General features: G+C 42.1%; 1 protein-coding gene across 1 annotated transcript in view; it reads right to left on the reverse strand.

Moving 5' to 3' along the window:
• LOC123750870 (beta-1,3-glucan-binding protein) overlaps positions 1-18,651 on the reverse strand; it is a 95,499-nt gene that overhangs the window by 57,161 nt on the left and 19,687 nt on the right. Inside the window, exon 4 of the mRNA XM_069310326.1 lies at positions 17,322-17,494. Within this exon, the coding sequence (XP_069166427.1) occupies positions 17,322-17,494 (173 nt within the window). The remainder of the gene's footprint in view (positions 1-17,321; positions 17,495-18,651) is intronic.

Consider the following 18,651-nt stretch of genomic DNA (forward strand, 5'->3'; position numbering starts at 1 on the left):
CGCCTGATGGCATCACCATATACTCATGGAAGGAGGGTAGACAGTTGGTGTGGGACTACACATGTGTATCCACCCTGGCTGACACCTACGTACACTTCGGAGCTGATCAAGCAGGTGGGGCGGCCAACCACAGGGAAACAGCTAAATCACTCAAGTACAAATGACTGGAAGGTCAATACCTCTTTGTTCCCATAGCGTCTGAGACGCATGGCCCCTGGGGCAAGAGTGCCTTGGGATTTCTCAAGGAATTTGGTTCCAAGCTCATTGACCTCACCAGAGACCCAAAGGCTTCCAGTTTTTTGTTTCAGCGTCTCAGTGTGGCGATCCAGAGGGGAAATGCTTGTTGCGTCCTCGGTTCCTGTCCAGAAGCGGAGGAGCTTCAAGAGATCCATAACCTTTAGGCATTTGTCTTGTATGTTTTTGTAACCTTTAAATACACAATAAAGGAAAAAAAAAAAAAAAAGGGAAGGGGGTGGTAGGAGAAAAGCACACAGAAACTGTATTGGAAGGGACCTACATTCCCTCCAATGCGTTATGTGTGGTTTCCTCTGAGGCTATGGGTCCCCCTTCTTCCAGCCAGAGGTGGTACTCCCTTCCCTAATATATATATATATATATATATATATATATATATATATATATATATATATATATGAATGAAAACTCACACCCCAGAAGTGACTCGAACCCATACTCCCAGAAGAAACGCAACTGGTAACTACAGGGCGCCTTAATCCGCTTGACCATCACGGCCGTCAAAAGGAAGTGATAGCCGAGGCTATTTGAGCCACTTCCCCGACGGCAACTCGGATGGTAATCTTGGGCATAGCATTTCACCAAATCACCTCATTCTTTGGGCACACGTGAGGAACACAAATGCGAACAAGCCTGAATGGTCCCCAGGACTATATGCGAATGAAAACTCACACCCCAGAAGTGACTCGAACCCATACTCCCAGAAGCAACGCAACTGGTAACTACAGGGCGCCTTAATCCGCTTGACCATCACGGCCGTCAAAAGGAAGTGATAGCCGAGGCTATTTGAGCCACTTCCCCGACGGCAACTCGGATGGTAATCTTGGGCATAGCATTTCACCAAATCACCTCATTCTTTGGGGCACACGTGAGGAACACAAATGCGAACAAGCCTGAATGGTCCCCAGGACTATATGCGAATGAAAACTCACACCCAGAAGTGACTCGAACCCATACTCCCAGAAGCAACGCAACGGGGAAGTGGCTCAAATAGCCTCGGCTATCACTTCCTTTTGACGGCCGTGATGGTCAAGCGGATTAAGGCGCCCTGTAGTTACCAGTTGCGTTGCTTCTGGGAGTATGGGTTCGAGTCACTTCTGGGGTGTGAGTTTTCATTCGCATATAGTCCTGGGGACCATTCAGGCTTGTTCGCATTTGTGTTCCTCACGTGTGCCCCAAAGAATGAGGTGATTTGGTGAAATGCTATGCCCAAGATTACCATCCGAGTTGCCGTCGGGGAAGTGGCTCAAATAGCCTCGGCTATCACTTCCTTTTGACGGCCGTGATGGTCAAGCGGATTAAGGCGCCCTATAGTTACCAGTTGCGTTGCTTCTGGGAGTATGGGTTCGAGTCACTTCTGGGGTGTGAGTTTTCATTCGCATATAGTCCTGGGGACCATTCAGGCTTGTTCGCATTTGTGTTCCTCACGTGTGCCCCAAAGAATGAGGTGATTTGGTGAAATGCTATGACCAAGATTAACATCCGAGTTGCCGTCGGGGAAGTGGCTCAAATAGCCTCGGCTATCACTTCCTTTTGACGGCCGTGATGGTCAAGCGGATTAAGGCGCCCTGTAGTTACCAGTTGCGTTGCTTCTGGGAGTATGGGTTCGAGTCACTTCTGGGGTGTGAGTTTTCATTCGCATATAGTCCTGGGGACCATTCAGGCTTGTTCGCATTTGTGTTCCTCACGTGTGCCCCAAAGAATGAGGTGATTTGGTGAAATGCTATGCCCAAGATTACCATCCGAGTTGCCGTCGGGGAAGTGGCTCAAATAGCCTCGGCTATCACTTCCTTTTGACGGCCGTGATGGTCAAGCGGATTAAGGCGCCCTGTAGTTACCAGTTGCGTTGCTTCTGGGAGTATGGGTTCGAGTCACTTCTGGGGTGTGAGTTTTCATTCGCATATAGTCCTGGGGACCATTCAGGCTTGTTCGCATTTGTGTTCCTCACGTGTGCCCCAAAGAATGAGGTGATTTGGTGAAATGCTATGACCAAGATTAACATCCGAGTTGCCGTCGGGGAAGTGGCTCAAATAGCCTCGGCTATCACTTCCTTTTGACGGCCGTGATGGTCAAGCGGATTAAGGCGCCCTGTAGTTACCAGTTGCGTTGCTTCTGGGAGTATGGGTTCGAGTCACTTCTGGGGTGTGAGTTTTCATTCGCATATAGTCCTGGGGACCATTCAGGCTTGTTCGCATTTGTGTTCCTCACGTGTGCCCCAAAGAATGAGGTGATTTGGTGAAATGCTATGCCCAAGATTACCATCCGAGTTGCCGTCGGGGAAGTGGCTCAAATAGCCTCGGCTATCACTTCCTTTTGACGGCCGTGATGGTCAAGCGGATTAAGGCGCCCTGTAGTTACCAGTTGCGTTGCTTCTGGGAGTATGGGTTCGAGTCACTTCTGGGGTGTGAGTTTTCATTCGCATATAGTCCTGGGGACCATTCAGGCTTGTTCGCATTTGTGTTCCTCACGTGTGCCCCAAAGAATGAGGTGATTTGGTGAAATGCTATGCCCAAGATTACCATCCGAGTTGCCGTCGGGGAAGTGGCTCAAATAGCCTCGGCTATCACTTCCTTTTGACGGCCGTGATGGTCAAGCGGATTAAGGCGCCCTGTAGTTACCAGTTGCGTTGCTTCTGGGAGTATGGGTTCGAGTCACTTCTGGGGTGTGAGTTTTCATTCGCATATAGTCCTGGGGACCATTCAGGCTTGTTCGCATTTGTGTTCCTCACGTGTGCCCCAAAGAATGAGGTGATTTGGTGAAATGCTATGCCCAAGATTACCATCCGAGTTGCCGTCGGGGAAGTGGCTCAAATAGCCTCGGCTATCACTTCCTTTTGACGGCCGTGATGGTCAAGCGGATTAAGGCGCCCTGTAGTTACCAGTTGCGTTGCTTCTGGGAGTATGGGTTCGAGTCACTTCTGGGGTGTGAGTTTTCATTCGCATATAGTCCTGGGGACCATTCAGGCTTGTTCGCATATATATATATATATATATAGGCTTGTTCGCATATATATATATATATATATATATATATATATATATATATGCGAACAAGCCTGAATGGTCCCCAGGACAATATGCAACTGAAAACTCACACCCCAGAAGTGACTCGAACCCATACTCCCAGGAGCAACGCAACTGGTATGTACAAGACGCCTTAATCCACTTGACCATCACGACCGGACATAATGAGGTGATAGCCGAGGCTATTTGAACCACCCCACCGCCGGCACTCGGATAGTAATCTTAGGCATAGCATTTTACCAAATCACCTCATTCTTTGGGTGAATATATATATATATATATATATATATATATATATATATATATATATATATATATATATATATATATATATATATATATATATATATATAATATATATATATATTAGTATATTTTGGTAGCAGTCTTTCCTGCAGACATATATTATTAAATATGACCGAAAAAGTAAGATTAATAATTCTAATACGAATTTTCTCGATCTTTCGTACATTTCTTTTCACTGTTGGTGGTAATTCAAAAATCAATTCTCCAAAATTCATTTTTATTTCTAGTCTGACGCGACACTTGAGCGCGTTTCGTAAAACTTATTACATTTTCAAAGACTTTAGTTTACACATACACAACTGAATAGAACTTACACATCTCCGATTTGTTTATATCTACATTTGAAGTGAGGTGGATGGGGTGAGGTGGTATTAATAGGGTATTAATTTCATAAACACAAGACAGAACACGAAACAATGGGTATTGAATGGAAGTGACTGTAGAAAGCCTATTGGTCCATATTTCTTGATGCTTCTATATTGGAGCGGAGTCTTGAGGTGGGTAGAATATAGTTGTGCATTAATTGGCTGTTGATTGCTGGTGTTGACTTTTTAATGTGTAGTGCCTCGCAAACGTCAAGCCGCCTGCTATCGCTGTATCTATCGATGATTTCTGTGTTGTTTACTAGGATTTCTCTGGCGATGGTTTGGTTGTGGGAAGAGATTATATGTTCCTTAATGGAGCCCTGTTGCTTATGCATCGTTAAACGCCTAGAAAGGGATGTTAATTGTTGTCTTGCCTATATACTGGGTTTTTTGGAGCTTACAGTCCCCAAGAGGGCATTTGAAGGCATAGACGACGTTGGTCTCTTTTAAAGCGTTCTGCTTTGTGTCTGGAGAGTTTCTCATGAGTAGGCTGGCCGTCTTTCTGGTTTTATAGTAAATCGTCAGTTGTATCCTCTGATTTTGTCTGTAGGGATAACGTTTCTATTAACAATATCTTTCAGGACCCTTTCCTCCGTTTTATGAGCTGTGGAAAAGAAGTTCCTGTAAAATAGTCTAATAGGGGGTATAGGTGTTGTGTTAGTTGTCTCTTCAGAGGTTGCATGGCGTTTCACTTTCCTTCTTATGATGTCTTCGACGAAACCATTGGAGAAGCCGTTGTTGACTAGGACCTGCCTTACCCTACAGAGTTCTTCATCGACTTGCTTCCATTCTGAGCTGTGGCTGAGAGCCCGGTCGACATATGCGTTAACAACACTCCTCTTGTACCTGTCTGGGCAGTCGCTGTTGGCATTTAGGCACATTCCTATGTTCCTTTCCTTAGTGTAGACTGCAGTGTGGAAACCTCCGCTCTTTTCCATGACTGTTACATCTAGAAAGGGCAGCTTCCCATCCTTTTCCATCTCGTAAGTGAAACGCAGCACGGAACTCTGCTCAAACGCCTCCTTCAGCTCCTGCAGATGTCTGACATCAGGTACCTGTGTAAAAATGTCGTCAACATACTTGCAGTATATGGCCGGTTTCAAGTTCATGTCGACTAAGACTTTTTGCTCGATGGTACCCATGTAAAAGTTTGCAAACAGGACACCTAGGGGAGAACCCATGGCGACCCCATCTACTTGCTTATACATGTGCCCATCCGGGCTCAAGAAGGGTGCCTCTTTAGTACAAGCTTGGAGTAGTTTCCTTAGAATATTTTCTGGTATGTCAAGAGGAGTACAGTCTGGATCACGATACACTCTGTCGGCTATCATCCCGATTGTCTCGTCCACAGGTACGTTGGTGAACAGTGATTCTACGTCCAACGAGGCTCTTATCCCTGTGGCCCGTGTGCCCCGCAGTAAGTCAACAAATTCCTTTGGAGACTTCAGGCTGAAGGCGCAAGGGACATAAGGAGTCAGCAGGCCATTGAGTCGCTTCGCCAGTCTGTACGTGGGTGTGGGTATCTGGCTAATGAATGGCCGAAGTGGGTTTCCAGGCTTGTGTGTCTTGACATTTCCATACGCATATCCAGGTTTATATTCCCCAATAATATTTGGCAGGTGGAGTCCGGATTTCTTGGCGTTCACAGTTTCGATCAGTTTGTTGACCTTTGCTTTCAATTCGGCTGTAGTGTCCTTCGTTACCCTTTGGAATTTAGTTTGGTCAGAGAGTATGAGGTTCATTTTCGCCAGATATTCGTCTTTTTTAAAAATGACGTATATTGGCGACTTGTCACCTCTCCTGACAACTATCTCCTTGTTCTCACGAAGGCTTTTAGCTGCCGCTTTGAGCTCGGGGGACAGTATGGTGCTTCTGTAATTGCCTCGATTCTTTCCTCCTTCTGCAATAAGTTCTGCTTGTAAGGTATCTTTGGTAGTGACCTTCTTTTGTGTCTCGAGGTCGAATATGTCGTCCAACAGGCTTCTTAAACCTTGCTGGAATCAACCTCACTGAGGACCAAAGCACTCTTCTAAATCTGGGTATAAACGGTCACGTTACGTCCAGACCACGCGAGATGGCCCGGAAGGTTGAGTTGGAGATCCTATTGGATGACATATTCGACTACGAGGCGCAAAAGAAGGTTACCACAAAAGACACCTTGCAAGCAGAACTTATTGCAGAAGGAGGAAAGATTCGAGGTAACTACAGAAGCACCATACTGTCCCCCGAGCTGATTTGATAATCACCCCCGAGGTGATTTGATAAAATGCTATGCCCAAGATTACCATCTGAGTGCCGGCGGGGAAGTGGTTCAAACAGCTTCGGCTATCACTTCCTTATGTCGGGTCGTGATGGTCAAGCGGATTAAGGTGTCCTGTAGATACCAGTTGCGTTGCTCCTGACAGTATGGGTTCGAGTCACTTCTGGGGTGTGGATTTTCAGTCGCATATAGTCCTGGGGACCATTCAGGCTTGTTCGCATTTGTTTTCCTCACGTGTGCCCCAAAGAATGAGGTGATTTGATAAAATGCTAGAGACCCAAGAGCGGCCAAATTCATGTTCCAGCGCCTCAGTGTCGCTGTTCAGAGGGGAAATGCGTGCTGTATCATGGGTATACACCCGACTTCCGAAGAGCTGGACAAGGTCTTTGAACACTGACTGGTATATTGTTATATAAGTGTGTGTTTTCTGTAAACTGTAGCATTGCAATAAAATCAAATAAAAAAATATTAAAAAACAAAAAATAATAGGGGTGGTAGGAGACGAAAAGATTAAAGTATTCAGTGAGAATCCACAAGGTCTTCTCTGAACACTTTTATTTTCTTTTTCGGGGATGTGGGTTCCTTTAATTAAACCAGTGGTGATACCCACCACTGTATTTATATATATATATATATATATATATATATATATATATATATATATATATATATAATATATATATATATATATATATATATATATATATATATATATATATATATATATATATATATATATATATCGTACCTAGTAGCCAGAACGCACTTCTCAGCCTACTATGCAAGGCCCGATTTGCCTAATAAGCCAAGTTTTCATGAATTAATTGTTTTTCGACTACCTAACCTACCTAACCTAACCTAACCTAACTTTTTCGGCTATCTAACCTAACCTAAGCTATAAAGATAGGTTAGGTTAGGTTAGGTAGGGTTGGTTAGGTTCGGTCATATATCTACGTTAATTTTAACACCAATAAAAAAAATTGACCTCATACATAATGAAATGGGTAACTTTATCATTTCATAAGAAAAAAAATTAGAGAAAATATATTAATTCAGGAAAACTTTGCTTAATAGGCAAATCGGACCTTGCATAGTAGGCTGAGAAGTGCGTTCTGGCTACTAGGTACGACATATATATATATATATTATATATATATATATATATATATATATATATATATATATATATATATAATATATATATATATATATATATATATATATATATATATATATATATATATATACAGAGAGAGAGAGAGAGAGAGAGAGAGAGAGAGAGAGAGAGAGAGAGAGAGAGAGAGAGAGAGAGAGAGAGAGAGAGAGAGAGAGAGAGAGAGAGAGATCTACGTTATATCTACGATATATGTCTACGATATATGTCATATATCTACGTTATTCAAATTTAAACAAATTAACTTATACATAATGAAATGGGCAGATTTAACATTTCATAAGACAAAAATTAGAAAAGTATATAAATTCAGGAAAACTTGGCTTATTAGGCAAATTGGGCCTTGAATAGTAGGCCGAATGCGACGTTCTGGCTACTAGGTACAACATATATATATATATATGTTGTACCTAGTAGTACAACATATATATACATATATGTTATACCTTGTAGCCAAGAGCGTCGTACTCGGCCTACTATGCAAGGCCCGATTTGCCTAATAAGCTAAGTTATCCTTAATTTATATATTTTTCAACGTTTTTTCTTATGAAATGATAAAGCTATCCATTTAATTAAGTATGAGTTTATTTTGTTTAAATTTGAGTTAAAACTAACGTAGATATATGACCGAACCTAACCAACCCTACCTAACCTAACCTAACCTATCTTAACCTAACCTAAACTAACAAAATTAAGTCAATAATTTATGTTCTTAATATAATATAATAATAATAATTCAAATAAACTAATTGGGAGCAATTTATTTCAAATAAAGAAAATCACTCGGCCTATTAGGCAAATCGGTCCTTGCATAGTAGGCCGAGAAGTGCGTTCTGGCTACTAGGTACGACATATATATATATATATATATATATATATATATATATATATATATATGTCGTACCTAGTAGCCAGAACTCACTTCTCAGCCTACTATTCAAGGCCCGATTTGCCTAATAAGCCAAGTTTTCCTGAATTAATATATTTACTATAATTTTTTTCTTATGAAATGATAAAGCAACCCTTTTCTCTATGTATGAGGTCAATTTTTTTTTATTGGAGTTAAAATTAACGTAGATATATGACTGAACCTAACCAACCCTACCTAACCTAACCTAACCTATATTTATAGGTAAGGTTAGGTTAGGTAGCCAAAAAAAGCTAGGTAGGTTAGGTTAGGTAGGTTAGGTAGACGAAAAAAACATTAATTCATGAAAACTTGGCTTATTAGGCAAATCGGGCCTTGAATAGTAGGCTGAGAAGTGCGTTCTGGCTATTAGGTACGACATATATATATATATATATATATATATGTCGTACCTAGTAGCCAGAACTCACTTCTCAGCCTACTATTCAAGGCCCGATTTGCCTAATAAGCCAAGTTTTCCTGAATTAATATATTTACTATAGTTTTTTTCTTATGAAATGATAAAGCAACCCTTTTCTCTATGTATGAGGTCAATTTTTTTTATTGGAGTTAAAATTAACGTAGATATATGACCGAACCTAACCAACCCTACCTAACCTAACCTAACCTATATTTATAGGTAAGGTTAGGTTAGGTAGCCAAAAAAAGCTAGGTTAGGTTAGGTTAGGTAGGTTAGGTAGACGAAAAAACATTAATTCATGAAAACTTGGCTTATTAGGCAAATCGGGCCTTGAATAGTAGGCTGAAAAGTGCGTTCTGGCTATTAGGTACGACATATATATATATATATATATATATATATATATATATATATATATATATATATATATATATATATATATATATATATATATATATATATATATATATATATATATATATATATTTATTGTGACCAGTGTGAGGGTGGCAAGTGTGACCACTGTGGGAGGCCCAGTGAGGGTGCCCCTACACCAGGTGACTCCGAATTCTGATTATGGCTGCCAGACCCTAGTGGTAGGGGTCTGTGCATCAATGCCCAAGATGGAGGCACAAGTCATCTTGGGAAATGACGCATGTGGAGGATATGTCCTCCCGAATCTCGTGAAGGGCGAGGAGTGCATAGAGCACTATAAGGAGACAGGTGGAGTGTTAGACGCCTGTGGGGACGAGAAAGGAATCGCCACGGTGGCGTTGTGCTGTGAGTCCGAGGCAGTGCGACGGACACGGAGGGTGTGGATCTGATAGGGCTGACGAGGAGACGTCCGACAGTCTAGAAATCGATCGCCTCTTCGTGGGACCCGGAGAACGAGTGGAGGGTGAAGGCAGCCCGGATGGCGAGTTACAGGTGACCCTCGCCAGTTCTCTCGGAGTGGACCGCACTCGTCTTGGGGAGTCGCAGCAGATAGAATCCCCCAAATTGATTCATGAGGCCAATGGAGGACGTGTTGGTCCTGAGAGGCCCACTCATTTTTACATACAGGACGGCATGCTGATGAGTGTGTTTCTGCGCAGAGCAGGGAAATGAGTGGGATGAAGCAGTATGCCCTGCGTTGTTTGCCATACGTAACGCAGTGGTAGGATTGTTAGGTTTCTCACCTTTCCAGCTGGTGTAGAGACATGAGGTGCAAAGTCCTCTGTCCATGCTGAAGGAACAATGGACATCAGGGGTGACCATGGGAACGGTCAATGGATACGTAAGGAGCGTTTCGCATTGGCGGCAGGAATACTGGTTGGAAATTAAACTCATCCGATGGGAAGACAACGTAGTAGCAGATGCCCTGTCCTGTATACACTAACCAGACATGACTCATATTTTAAAGGGAGGGGTATGTGACAGGTGTTTCCCCCCCTTATATTTCTCCCACGCCTGCTGTAAGAGTCATGTCCACTTTACCCGAGCGTTCTCTACGTCGCAGGCATCAGTTTGATATATGTGGGAGAATGTAGTGTTCTCGAAGTGGCGAGAAATTTGTAAAAGAAGAGTATTTTGGCCTGTGGTTTAGGCCCTTTAGGAAGCCAATATGGCGCTGGCTCCTCTGTTTTGCCGCCAAAACTGTGTGACGTCAGTGACACCAGATTGGTCACTGACAGCGACGTGGCACAGGGAGCCAATGAAAACCTCCCATGGCGAATATGACGTCACAAAGGAAGGGGGGTCCGGTTAGTGCGCGACTCTGGCGCCATCAGTCTAAGACAGCACGTCAAGGAGGTCGGACGTGCGCTGGGGAGTCCTGTCAGTTGGACAGTTTACCCCGTCTCCGGAGGACTTACGCATCACCCGTGGTCTGCCATCACCTGTGGGGTCTTCCTTCGTTCATGTGTTGGACCAGAGAAGGAATTGACAGAATATTGAGCATCAAGTGCTCCATGGACAGGTGTTGTGCAAGAGTGGAGTCTAGGCAGCGACGTATGCGACGGCTGAAATCTTCACAGTGATGACGTAGTGGCTGGGCCAATCCTCCGTGAGGGAATCAGTATGACACGACACGTCAAGGTGGACGGATGTGTGAAGGTTGATCCTGTCAATCCGACAGTAATACGCCACTCCCGTGGATCTTACGCGTCACCCGTAGTCTGCCAGTACGCCGGGATGTCTTCCTTCATTCCATGTGTGGACCGAAGAGGGAATTGACGGAATATTGAGCATCAAGTGCTCCAGGGTCGGGTGCTGTGCAGGTGAAGTCTAGGCAGTATCGTCTGGGACGTCTGATAGCTTCACAGTGACGACGTAGCGGCTGGGCCAATCCACTGGGAAGCAGTGAAAGAAGACACTAATTGGGAATCCATACGACTGCAGCCGAGACGTAGGCAGGCAGCCGTAGTTGGGAGGAGAAGTTGACGGCCGGGAGACCAACTCCAACCCTACAAGACATGGAGGAGGAGCAGGGCCCCGCGGAGGACAGAACACGGAGATGATGCGTTTATTTTGGGACATTGATTGAGTTCCTGGAGGACACGACAGGGTGTGTGTGTGGGGGCGTTCCCTACACGAGGCAGGAGCCTGGTCCAGGAGCTACAACTCAACTCTCACCGGAGGATAGGTAGAAGTAGGTGATTCTAGTTTCCCTCCCAATTCCCCTTTAGTCAGCTATATTATTTAGCCAGAGTATTTGGTATGTCGTGAGCAAGGCTCACCTATGTCACAGTAAGGCACAAGCAGAGTGGGGCTACATAGAAAACTCACGGTATTTATTATTATTATTGGTGTGTGCAGGCACCCGGAGTAATGGATGAATTTACTGTGTTGATAATGTCTTTCATGAGACTTTAATATGATCATTTAGTGAGAGAATATATATATATATATAAATGTACCAGTATTTGGTGTTAGGCTATGTGCCCAGTAACTATATTATTACCATTATTGATATCTATGATTTATCTATATATATATATATATATATATATATATATATATATATATATATATATATATATATGTCTATGCTTGTGTATTGAATAACCATTCATGTGTGCAGTGATCAATTGAATATTCGCCCACGAAAGGAATTACTGAGAACTCCAGTAATATATATACTTGCATGCGTTATCATTAAATGGGGTGCAGTGTGTTATACCATGATAGTGAAATATTGTGTTCATTAATATAGAAATGTTTGATTGAGCTCAAGATCAGTGCAGCGGATTATTTACGTTCTATTGCTATTGATATTGTGTTGTTTGAACATTTAGTGATCCTTGAGAATTTAAAGAAACAGGCGCCTCACGTCAGACAAACAGATAAACGAACATTCGCGCGGTGGGAGTCGCCCAGCTGATTTTGACATTGACGTGAGGGGGAGCATTGCCAGCTTGGCGAGTTCATGATTATTTGTGAGAACGAGCGACTTCCGCATGAAATAGCTGTTTGCTTATTGATATAATTATGTGATGTCTTGAGTTTTAAGTAAAACACAAAATACCTTGGCGTTTGTATTATCCCCTCCATGTTTCTTGTGGCTATATAATACATGAAAGGAAATAGAGTGATAGAAATAAATACCTGCCTGATATCAGATCTATTGAGTGTGTTCTTGCCACTGCTACCTACAATTCAACAAAACCACTGACGTGTTACTGGACACGGGAAACACCAGTTGGCGACCTTGTGGTTAGTAGTAGAGCCTAGTGTCGGGGCGGGCACACAGCTGTAAAGAGAACAAGCTGTGTTCTCACTCATTCTCGATCAGAGGCCGGTTGGGATTGACTGGGATACTCTCCTGGCGTACAGTGGCGCCGCGAGGATAGAGTGAAGACCCGCAGGGCTACGGTGAGTGACCTTGGGTATACTGTTACTCGCCCCTCTTACGGTGAACCCCGACAATATATATATATATATATATATATATATATATATATGTACCTAATAGCCAGAACGCACTTCTCAGCCTACTATTCAAGGCCCGATTTGCCTAATAAGCCAAGTTTTCATGAATTAATGTGTTTTCGTACTACCTAACCTACCTAACCTAACCTAACCTACCTTTTTTCGGCTACCTAACCTAACCTTACCTATAAATATAGGTTAGGTTAGGTTAGGTAGGGTTGGTTAGGTTCGGTCATATATCTACGTTAATTTTAACTCCAATAAAAAAAAATTGACCTCATACATAGAGAAATGGGTATGCTTTATCATTTCATAAGAAAAAAATTATAGTAAAGTATATTAATTCAGGAAAACTTGGCTTATTAGGCAAATCGGGCCTTGAATAGTAGGCTGAGAAGTGAGTTCTGGCTACTAGGTACGACATATATATATATATATATATATATATATATATATATATATATATATATATATATATATATATATATATATATATATATATATGTCGTACCTAATAGCCAGAACGCACTTCTCAGCCTACTATTCAAGGCCCGATTTGCCTAATAAGCCAAGTTTTCATGAATTAATGTTTTTTCGTCTACCTAACCTACCTAACCTAACCTAACCTAGCTTTTTTTGGCTACCTAACCTAACCTTACCTATAAATATAGGTTAGGTTAGGTTAGGTAGGGTTGGTTAGGTTCGGTCATATATCTACGTTAATTTTAACTCCAATAAAAAAAAAAATTGACCTCATACATAGAGAAAAGGGTTGCTTTATCATTTCATAAGAAAAAAAATTATAGTAAATATATTAATTCAGGAAAACTTGGCTTATTAGGCAAATCGGGCCTTGAATAGTAGGCTGAGAAGTGAGTTCTGGCTACTAGGTACGACATATATATATATATATATATATATATATATATATATATATATATATATATATATATATATATATATATATATATATATATATATATATATATATATATATATATATATGTCGTACCTAGTAGCCAGAACGCACTTCTCAGCCTACTATGCAAGGCCCGATTTGCCTAATAAGCAAAGTTTTCATGAACTAATTGTTTCTCGACTACCTAACCTACCTAACCTAACCTAACCTAACTTTTTCGGCTACTTAACCTAACCTAACCTATAAAGATAGGTTAGGTTAGGTTAGGTAGGGTTGGTTAGGTTCGGTCATATATCTACGTTAATTTTTACCCCAATAAAATAAAATTGATATCATATATAATGAAATGGGTAGCTTTGTCATTTCATAAGAAAAATATTAAAGAAAATATATTAATTAAGGAAAACTTTGCTTATTAGGCAAATCGGGCCTTGCATAGTAGGTTGAGAAGTGCGTTCTGGCTACTAGGTACGACATATATATATATATATATATATATATATATATATATATATATATATATTTATATATATATATATATATATATATATATATATATATATATATATATATATATATATATATATATATATATATGTCGTACCTAGTAGCCAGAACGCACTTCTCAGCCTACTATGCAAGGCCCGATTTGCCTAATAAGCCGAGTTTTCATGAATTAATGTTTTTTCGACTACCTAACCTACCTAACCTAACCTAACCTAACTTTTTCGGCTACCAAACCTAACCTAACCTATAAAGATAGGTTAGGTTAGGTTAGGTAGGGTTGGTTAGGTTCGGTCATATATCTACGTTAATTTTTACTCCAATAAAAAAAATTGACCTCTTACATAATGAAATGGGTAGCTTTATCATTTCATAAGAAAAAAATTAGAGATAATATATTATTTCAGGAAAACTTGGCTTATTAGGCAAATCGGGCCTCATCTATCGAATTATCTATCGATGATTTCTGTGTTACCACAGAAATCATCGATAGATACAGCGATAGCAGGCGGCTTGACGTTTGCGAGGCACTACACATCAAGAAGTCAACACCAGCAATCAACAGCCAATTAATGCACAACTATATTCTACCCACCTCAAGACTCCGCTCCAATATAGAAGCATCAAGAAATATGGACCAATAGGCTTTCTACAATCACTTCTATTCAATACTCATTGTTTCGTGTTCTGTCTTGTGTTGATGAAATTAATACCCTATTAATACCACCTCTTGTTCTGCCTTGTGTTGATGAAATTAATACCCTATTAATGCCACCTCACCCATCCACCTCTCTCAAATGAAGATATAAAATCGGAGATGCGTAAGTTCTATTCAGTTGTGTATTTGTAAACTAAAGTCTTTGAAAATGTAATAAGTTTTACGAAACGCGCTCGTGTCGCGTCAGACTAGAAATAAAAATGAATTTTGGAGAATTGATTTTTGATTTACCTCCAACAGTGAAAAGAAATGTACGAAAGATTGAGAAAATTCGTGTTAGAATTATTAATCTTACTTTTTCGGTCATATTTAATAATATATGTCTACAGGAGAGACTGCTACCAAAATATACTAATATATATATATATATATATATATATATATATATATATATATATATATATATATATATATATATATATATATATATATATATATATATATGTATTTAGGGGTACCACCAACGGTTTAATTAAAGGGACCCACATCCTCGAAGAAGAAAATAAATAGTGTTCAGAGAAGACCTTGTGGATTCTCACTGAATACTTTAATCTTTTCCTCTCCTACCACCCCTAATATTTTTTTTTATTTGATTTTATTGCAATGTTACAGTTTACAGAAAACACACACTTATATAACAGTATAACAATATACCAATCAGTGTTCGAAGACCTCGTGCAGCTCCTCGGGGGTCGAGTGCGTACCCAAGATACAGCACGCATTTCCCCTCTGAACAGCGACACTGAGGCGCTGGAACATGAAAACTGGCCGCTCTTCATTAGTTTCATTACAACAGATTCATTTCTGACAGATTCATTAGTTTCTTCACAACACCTTCCATTATTACTCTGATAGCACAATCGGAGCTCCAGGTAGCACACTGTGAATTCCTCTAAGTTAGGTTAGACATATTTATGAATGAGTCTGGTTGGATATCAATAGGCCATAAGTGGCCATATTTCCTTGCATTGGCCAATAGGCCTTCGGCAGTTTCATTGATTCTTATGTTCTAAGCATCGTAAGAATGTTCTATGCATTGCACATTTCCCATGTCAGGTGAGAATGACGGACTCGCCATTGCCCGTGTTGCTTGGAACATTTTGTTCCCAGAAGCTGAATCTAAAATACCATTTAAGCATTGTGGAACACACATAAGTATGAGGCACTTTCCATTAGACGCCTTCTATACCACACACACATTATGAGCCCCGGTTTTGTCCACCACACAAAGAGGCCCCATCACAAACACCCCCAAGATCTACACAGTGAGGCCGTGAGGCCATAACGGCCACAGTGAGGCCATAACGGCCACAGTGAGGCCATAACGGCCACAGTGAGGCCATAACGGCCACAGTGACGCCATAAGGGTCACAGTGAGGCCATAAGGGTCACAGTGAGGCCATAAGGGTCACAGTGAAACCATAAGGGTCACAGTTAGGCCATAAGGGTCACAGTGAGGCCATAAGGGCCACAGTGAAACCATAAGGGTCACAGTTAGGCCATAACGGCCACAGTGAGGCCATAAGGGCCAAAGTGAAGCCATAAGGGCCACAGTGAGGCCATAAGGGTCACCGTGAGGCCATAAGGGCCACAGTGAGGCCATAAGTGTCACAGTGAAACCATAAGGGCCACAGTGAGGCCATAAGGGCCAAAGTGAAGCCATAAGGGCCACAGTGAGGCCATAAGGGTCACAGTGAGGCCATAACGGCCACAGTGAGGCCATAAGGGCCACAGTGAGGCCATAAGGGCCACAGTGAGGCCATAACGGCCACAGTGAGGCCATAAGGGTCACAGTGAGGCCATAAGGGTCACAGTGAGGCCATAACGGCCACAGTGAGGCCATAAGGGCCACAGTGAGGCCATAAGGGTCACAGTGAGGCCATAAGGGCCACAGTGAGGCCATAAGGGCCACAGTGAGGCCATAACGGCCACAGTGAGGCCATAAGGGTCACAGTGAGGCCATAAGTGGTCACAGTGAGGCCATAACGGCCACAGTGAGGCCATAACGGCCATAGTGAGGCCATAAGTGGTCACAGTGAGGCCATAACGGCCACAGTGAGGCCATAAGTGGTCACAGTGAGGCCATAAGTGGTCACAGTGAGGCCATAACGGCCACAGTGAGGCCATAAGTGGTCACAGTGAGGCCATAACGGCCACAGTGAGGCCATAAAGGCCACAATGAGACGAGAAGGGCCACAGTGAGGCCATACGGGCCACAGTGAGACCATAAGGCTCACAGTGAGACCATAAGGGCCACAGTGAGGCCATAAAGGCCACATTGAGACGATAAGGGCCACAGTGAGGCGTGAGGGCCACAGTGAGGCGTAAGGGCCACAGTGAGACCATAAGGCTCACAGTGAGACCATATGGGCCACAGTGAGGCCATAAAGGCCACATTGAGACGATAAGGGCCACAGTGAGGCGTGAGGGTCACAGTGAGGCGTAAGGGCCACAGTGAGACCATAAGGCTCACAGTAAGACCATAAGGGCCACATTGAGGCCAGAAGGGCCACACCGAGGCTGGGCCAACTCAGCACTAGCGGCACTCAGCAGCACCCACCTGAAGGCGAAGCTTGGCTGAGTGGTAAGTTTGGCGCTCATGATGGGGTTAATGATCTGCTCGGAGGTTCCTCTGCGGACGCAGCCGAAGTCCCGGTTGTCCGTGCACGCCGACCCCAGGTTGAGCTCGTTGTTGAACAGGAAGTGCTCATTAAAACTGTTGGACGTCAGTTCCTGAGAGAGAGTAATGGAATGTGAGGGAGAGTGGTGAAGGGTGAAGAATCGTGGTGGAGGGTGAGAGTTACCTGGACACCATCAGCTGTTACTGTGTTACCTGGTCACCTTCAGGGGCCAAGTCACCCGAAAATCCGATGAAAAATGGAATATTTACGAAAAATTACGAAAAATACTACAACGTTCTGGCAACACTGTGGTCCAAACCGTTTAATGATATCTTGAAAAATAACGTAATTAGAGTCAAATTTCCCGCTGCAACTTTCGTGAATCTGGTCCTCGCGCCGTGAGTGCGCCGCGGGGTATTGTATCTTACGTTGTAGATGTCTTATTTTTCGTAATAGCGTTGAAAATAACATGTTATGCATAAAATGCATATAAACTAAACATATGGCAACACAACATATGGTCTGACACGAGGGTGGTGCAGTCAGTGACTGCGTGTCTCTCATGGAGAGAGGATGTATGCTGACGCGCTCACACAATATCTCCCAGAACATGCTATTTTTAGCTATTTGTACTGCAATATGACTTACCAAACGAACAAGAGAGAAGCATTGACAGCTAGATGCATACGAGCTGGCCGCAATGCGTAAATCACCACTCACGAGTGACCGCAGGTAGAGAAACTTTGAGAGCGCGCTACGCAACTCCAACTTTTACAACTAGATAAAATTTCACAGCCTTTATTTATTATTCTATTTACGTGAAACTTGCACATTATATGTAGAGTTTACGCCTCTATAAACGCATGTCATTATTCTTATCTACGTAGATTTATTGATTTTATAAATAATGATACACCTCATTTTGTTGCATACGTTTTTGGGAAACTTTTATAAAATCTGTATTATTGCACTAAATACATCTGGGATAATAATGTGACATGCAAATCTTTATTATATAGTAAGGTCATAGCTGAGTGTCGTATAAATGATTTTGGTTCACAATTGTGGGCTGTGAAATTTTTTGAACATGGTTGAAAAATTCGTCTTTTTTTTGTTTTTTGTTTTTTTCTCCGTCTCTATTTAGGCTGAGATGCTGAAACTTGGCCTAGGTGCAGCACCTTTCACATGCATCAGGAAAATAAATTATGAATACCCTACAACAATTTTTTAAATCCGGGTGATATGGCCCCTTCAGCTGTTACTGTGTTA

This window comes from Procambarus clarkii, chromosome 67 (genome assembly GCF_040958095.1).
Source record: "Procambarus clarkii isolate CNS0578487 chromosome 67, FALCON_Pclarkii_2.0, whole genome shotgun sequence".
Classification (NCBI taxonomy): Eukaryota; Metazoa; Arthropoda; class Malacostraca; order Decapoda; family Cambaridae; genus Procambarus; species Procambarus clarkii.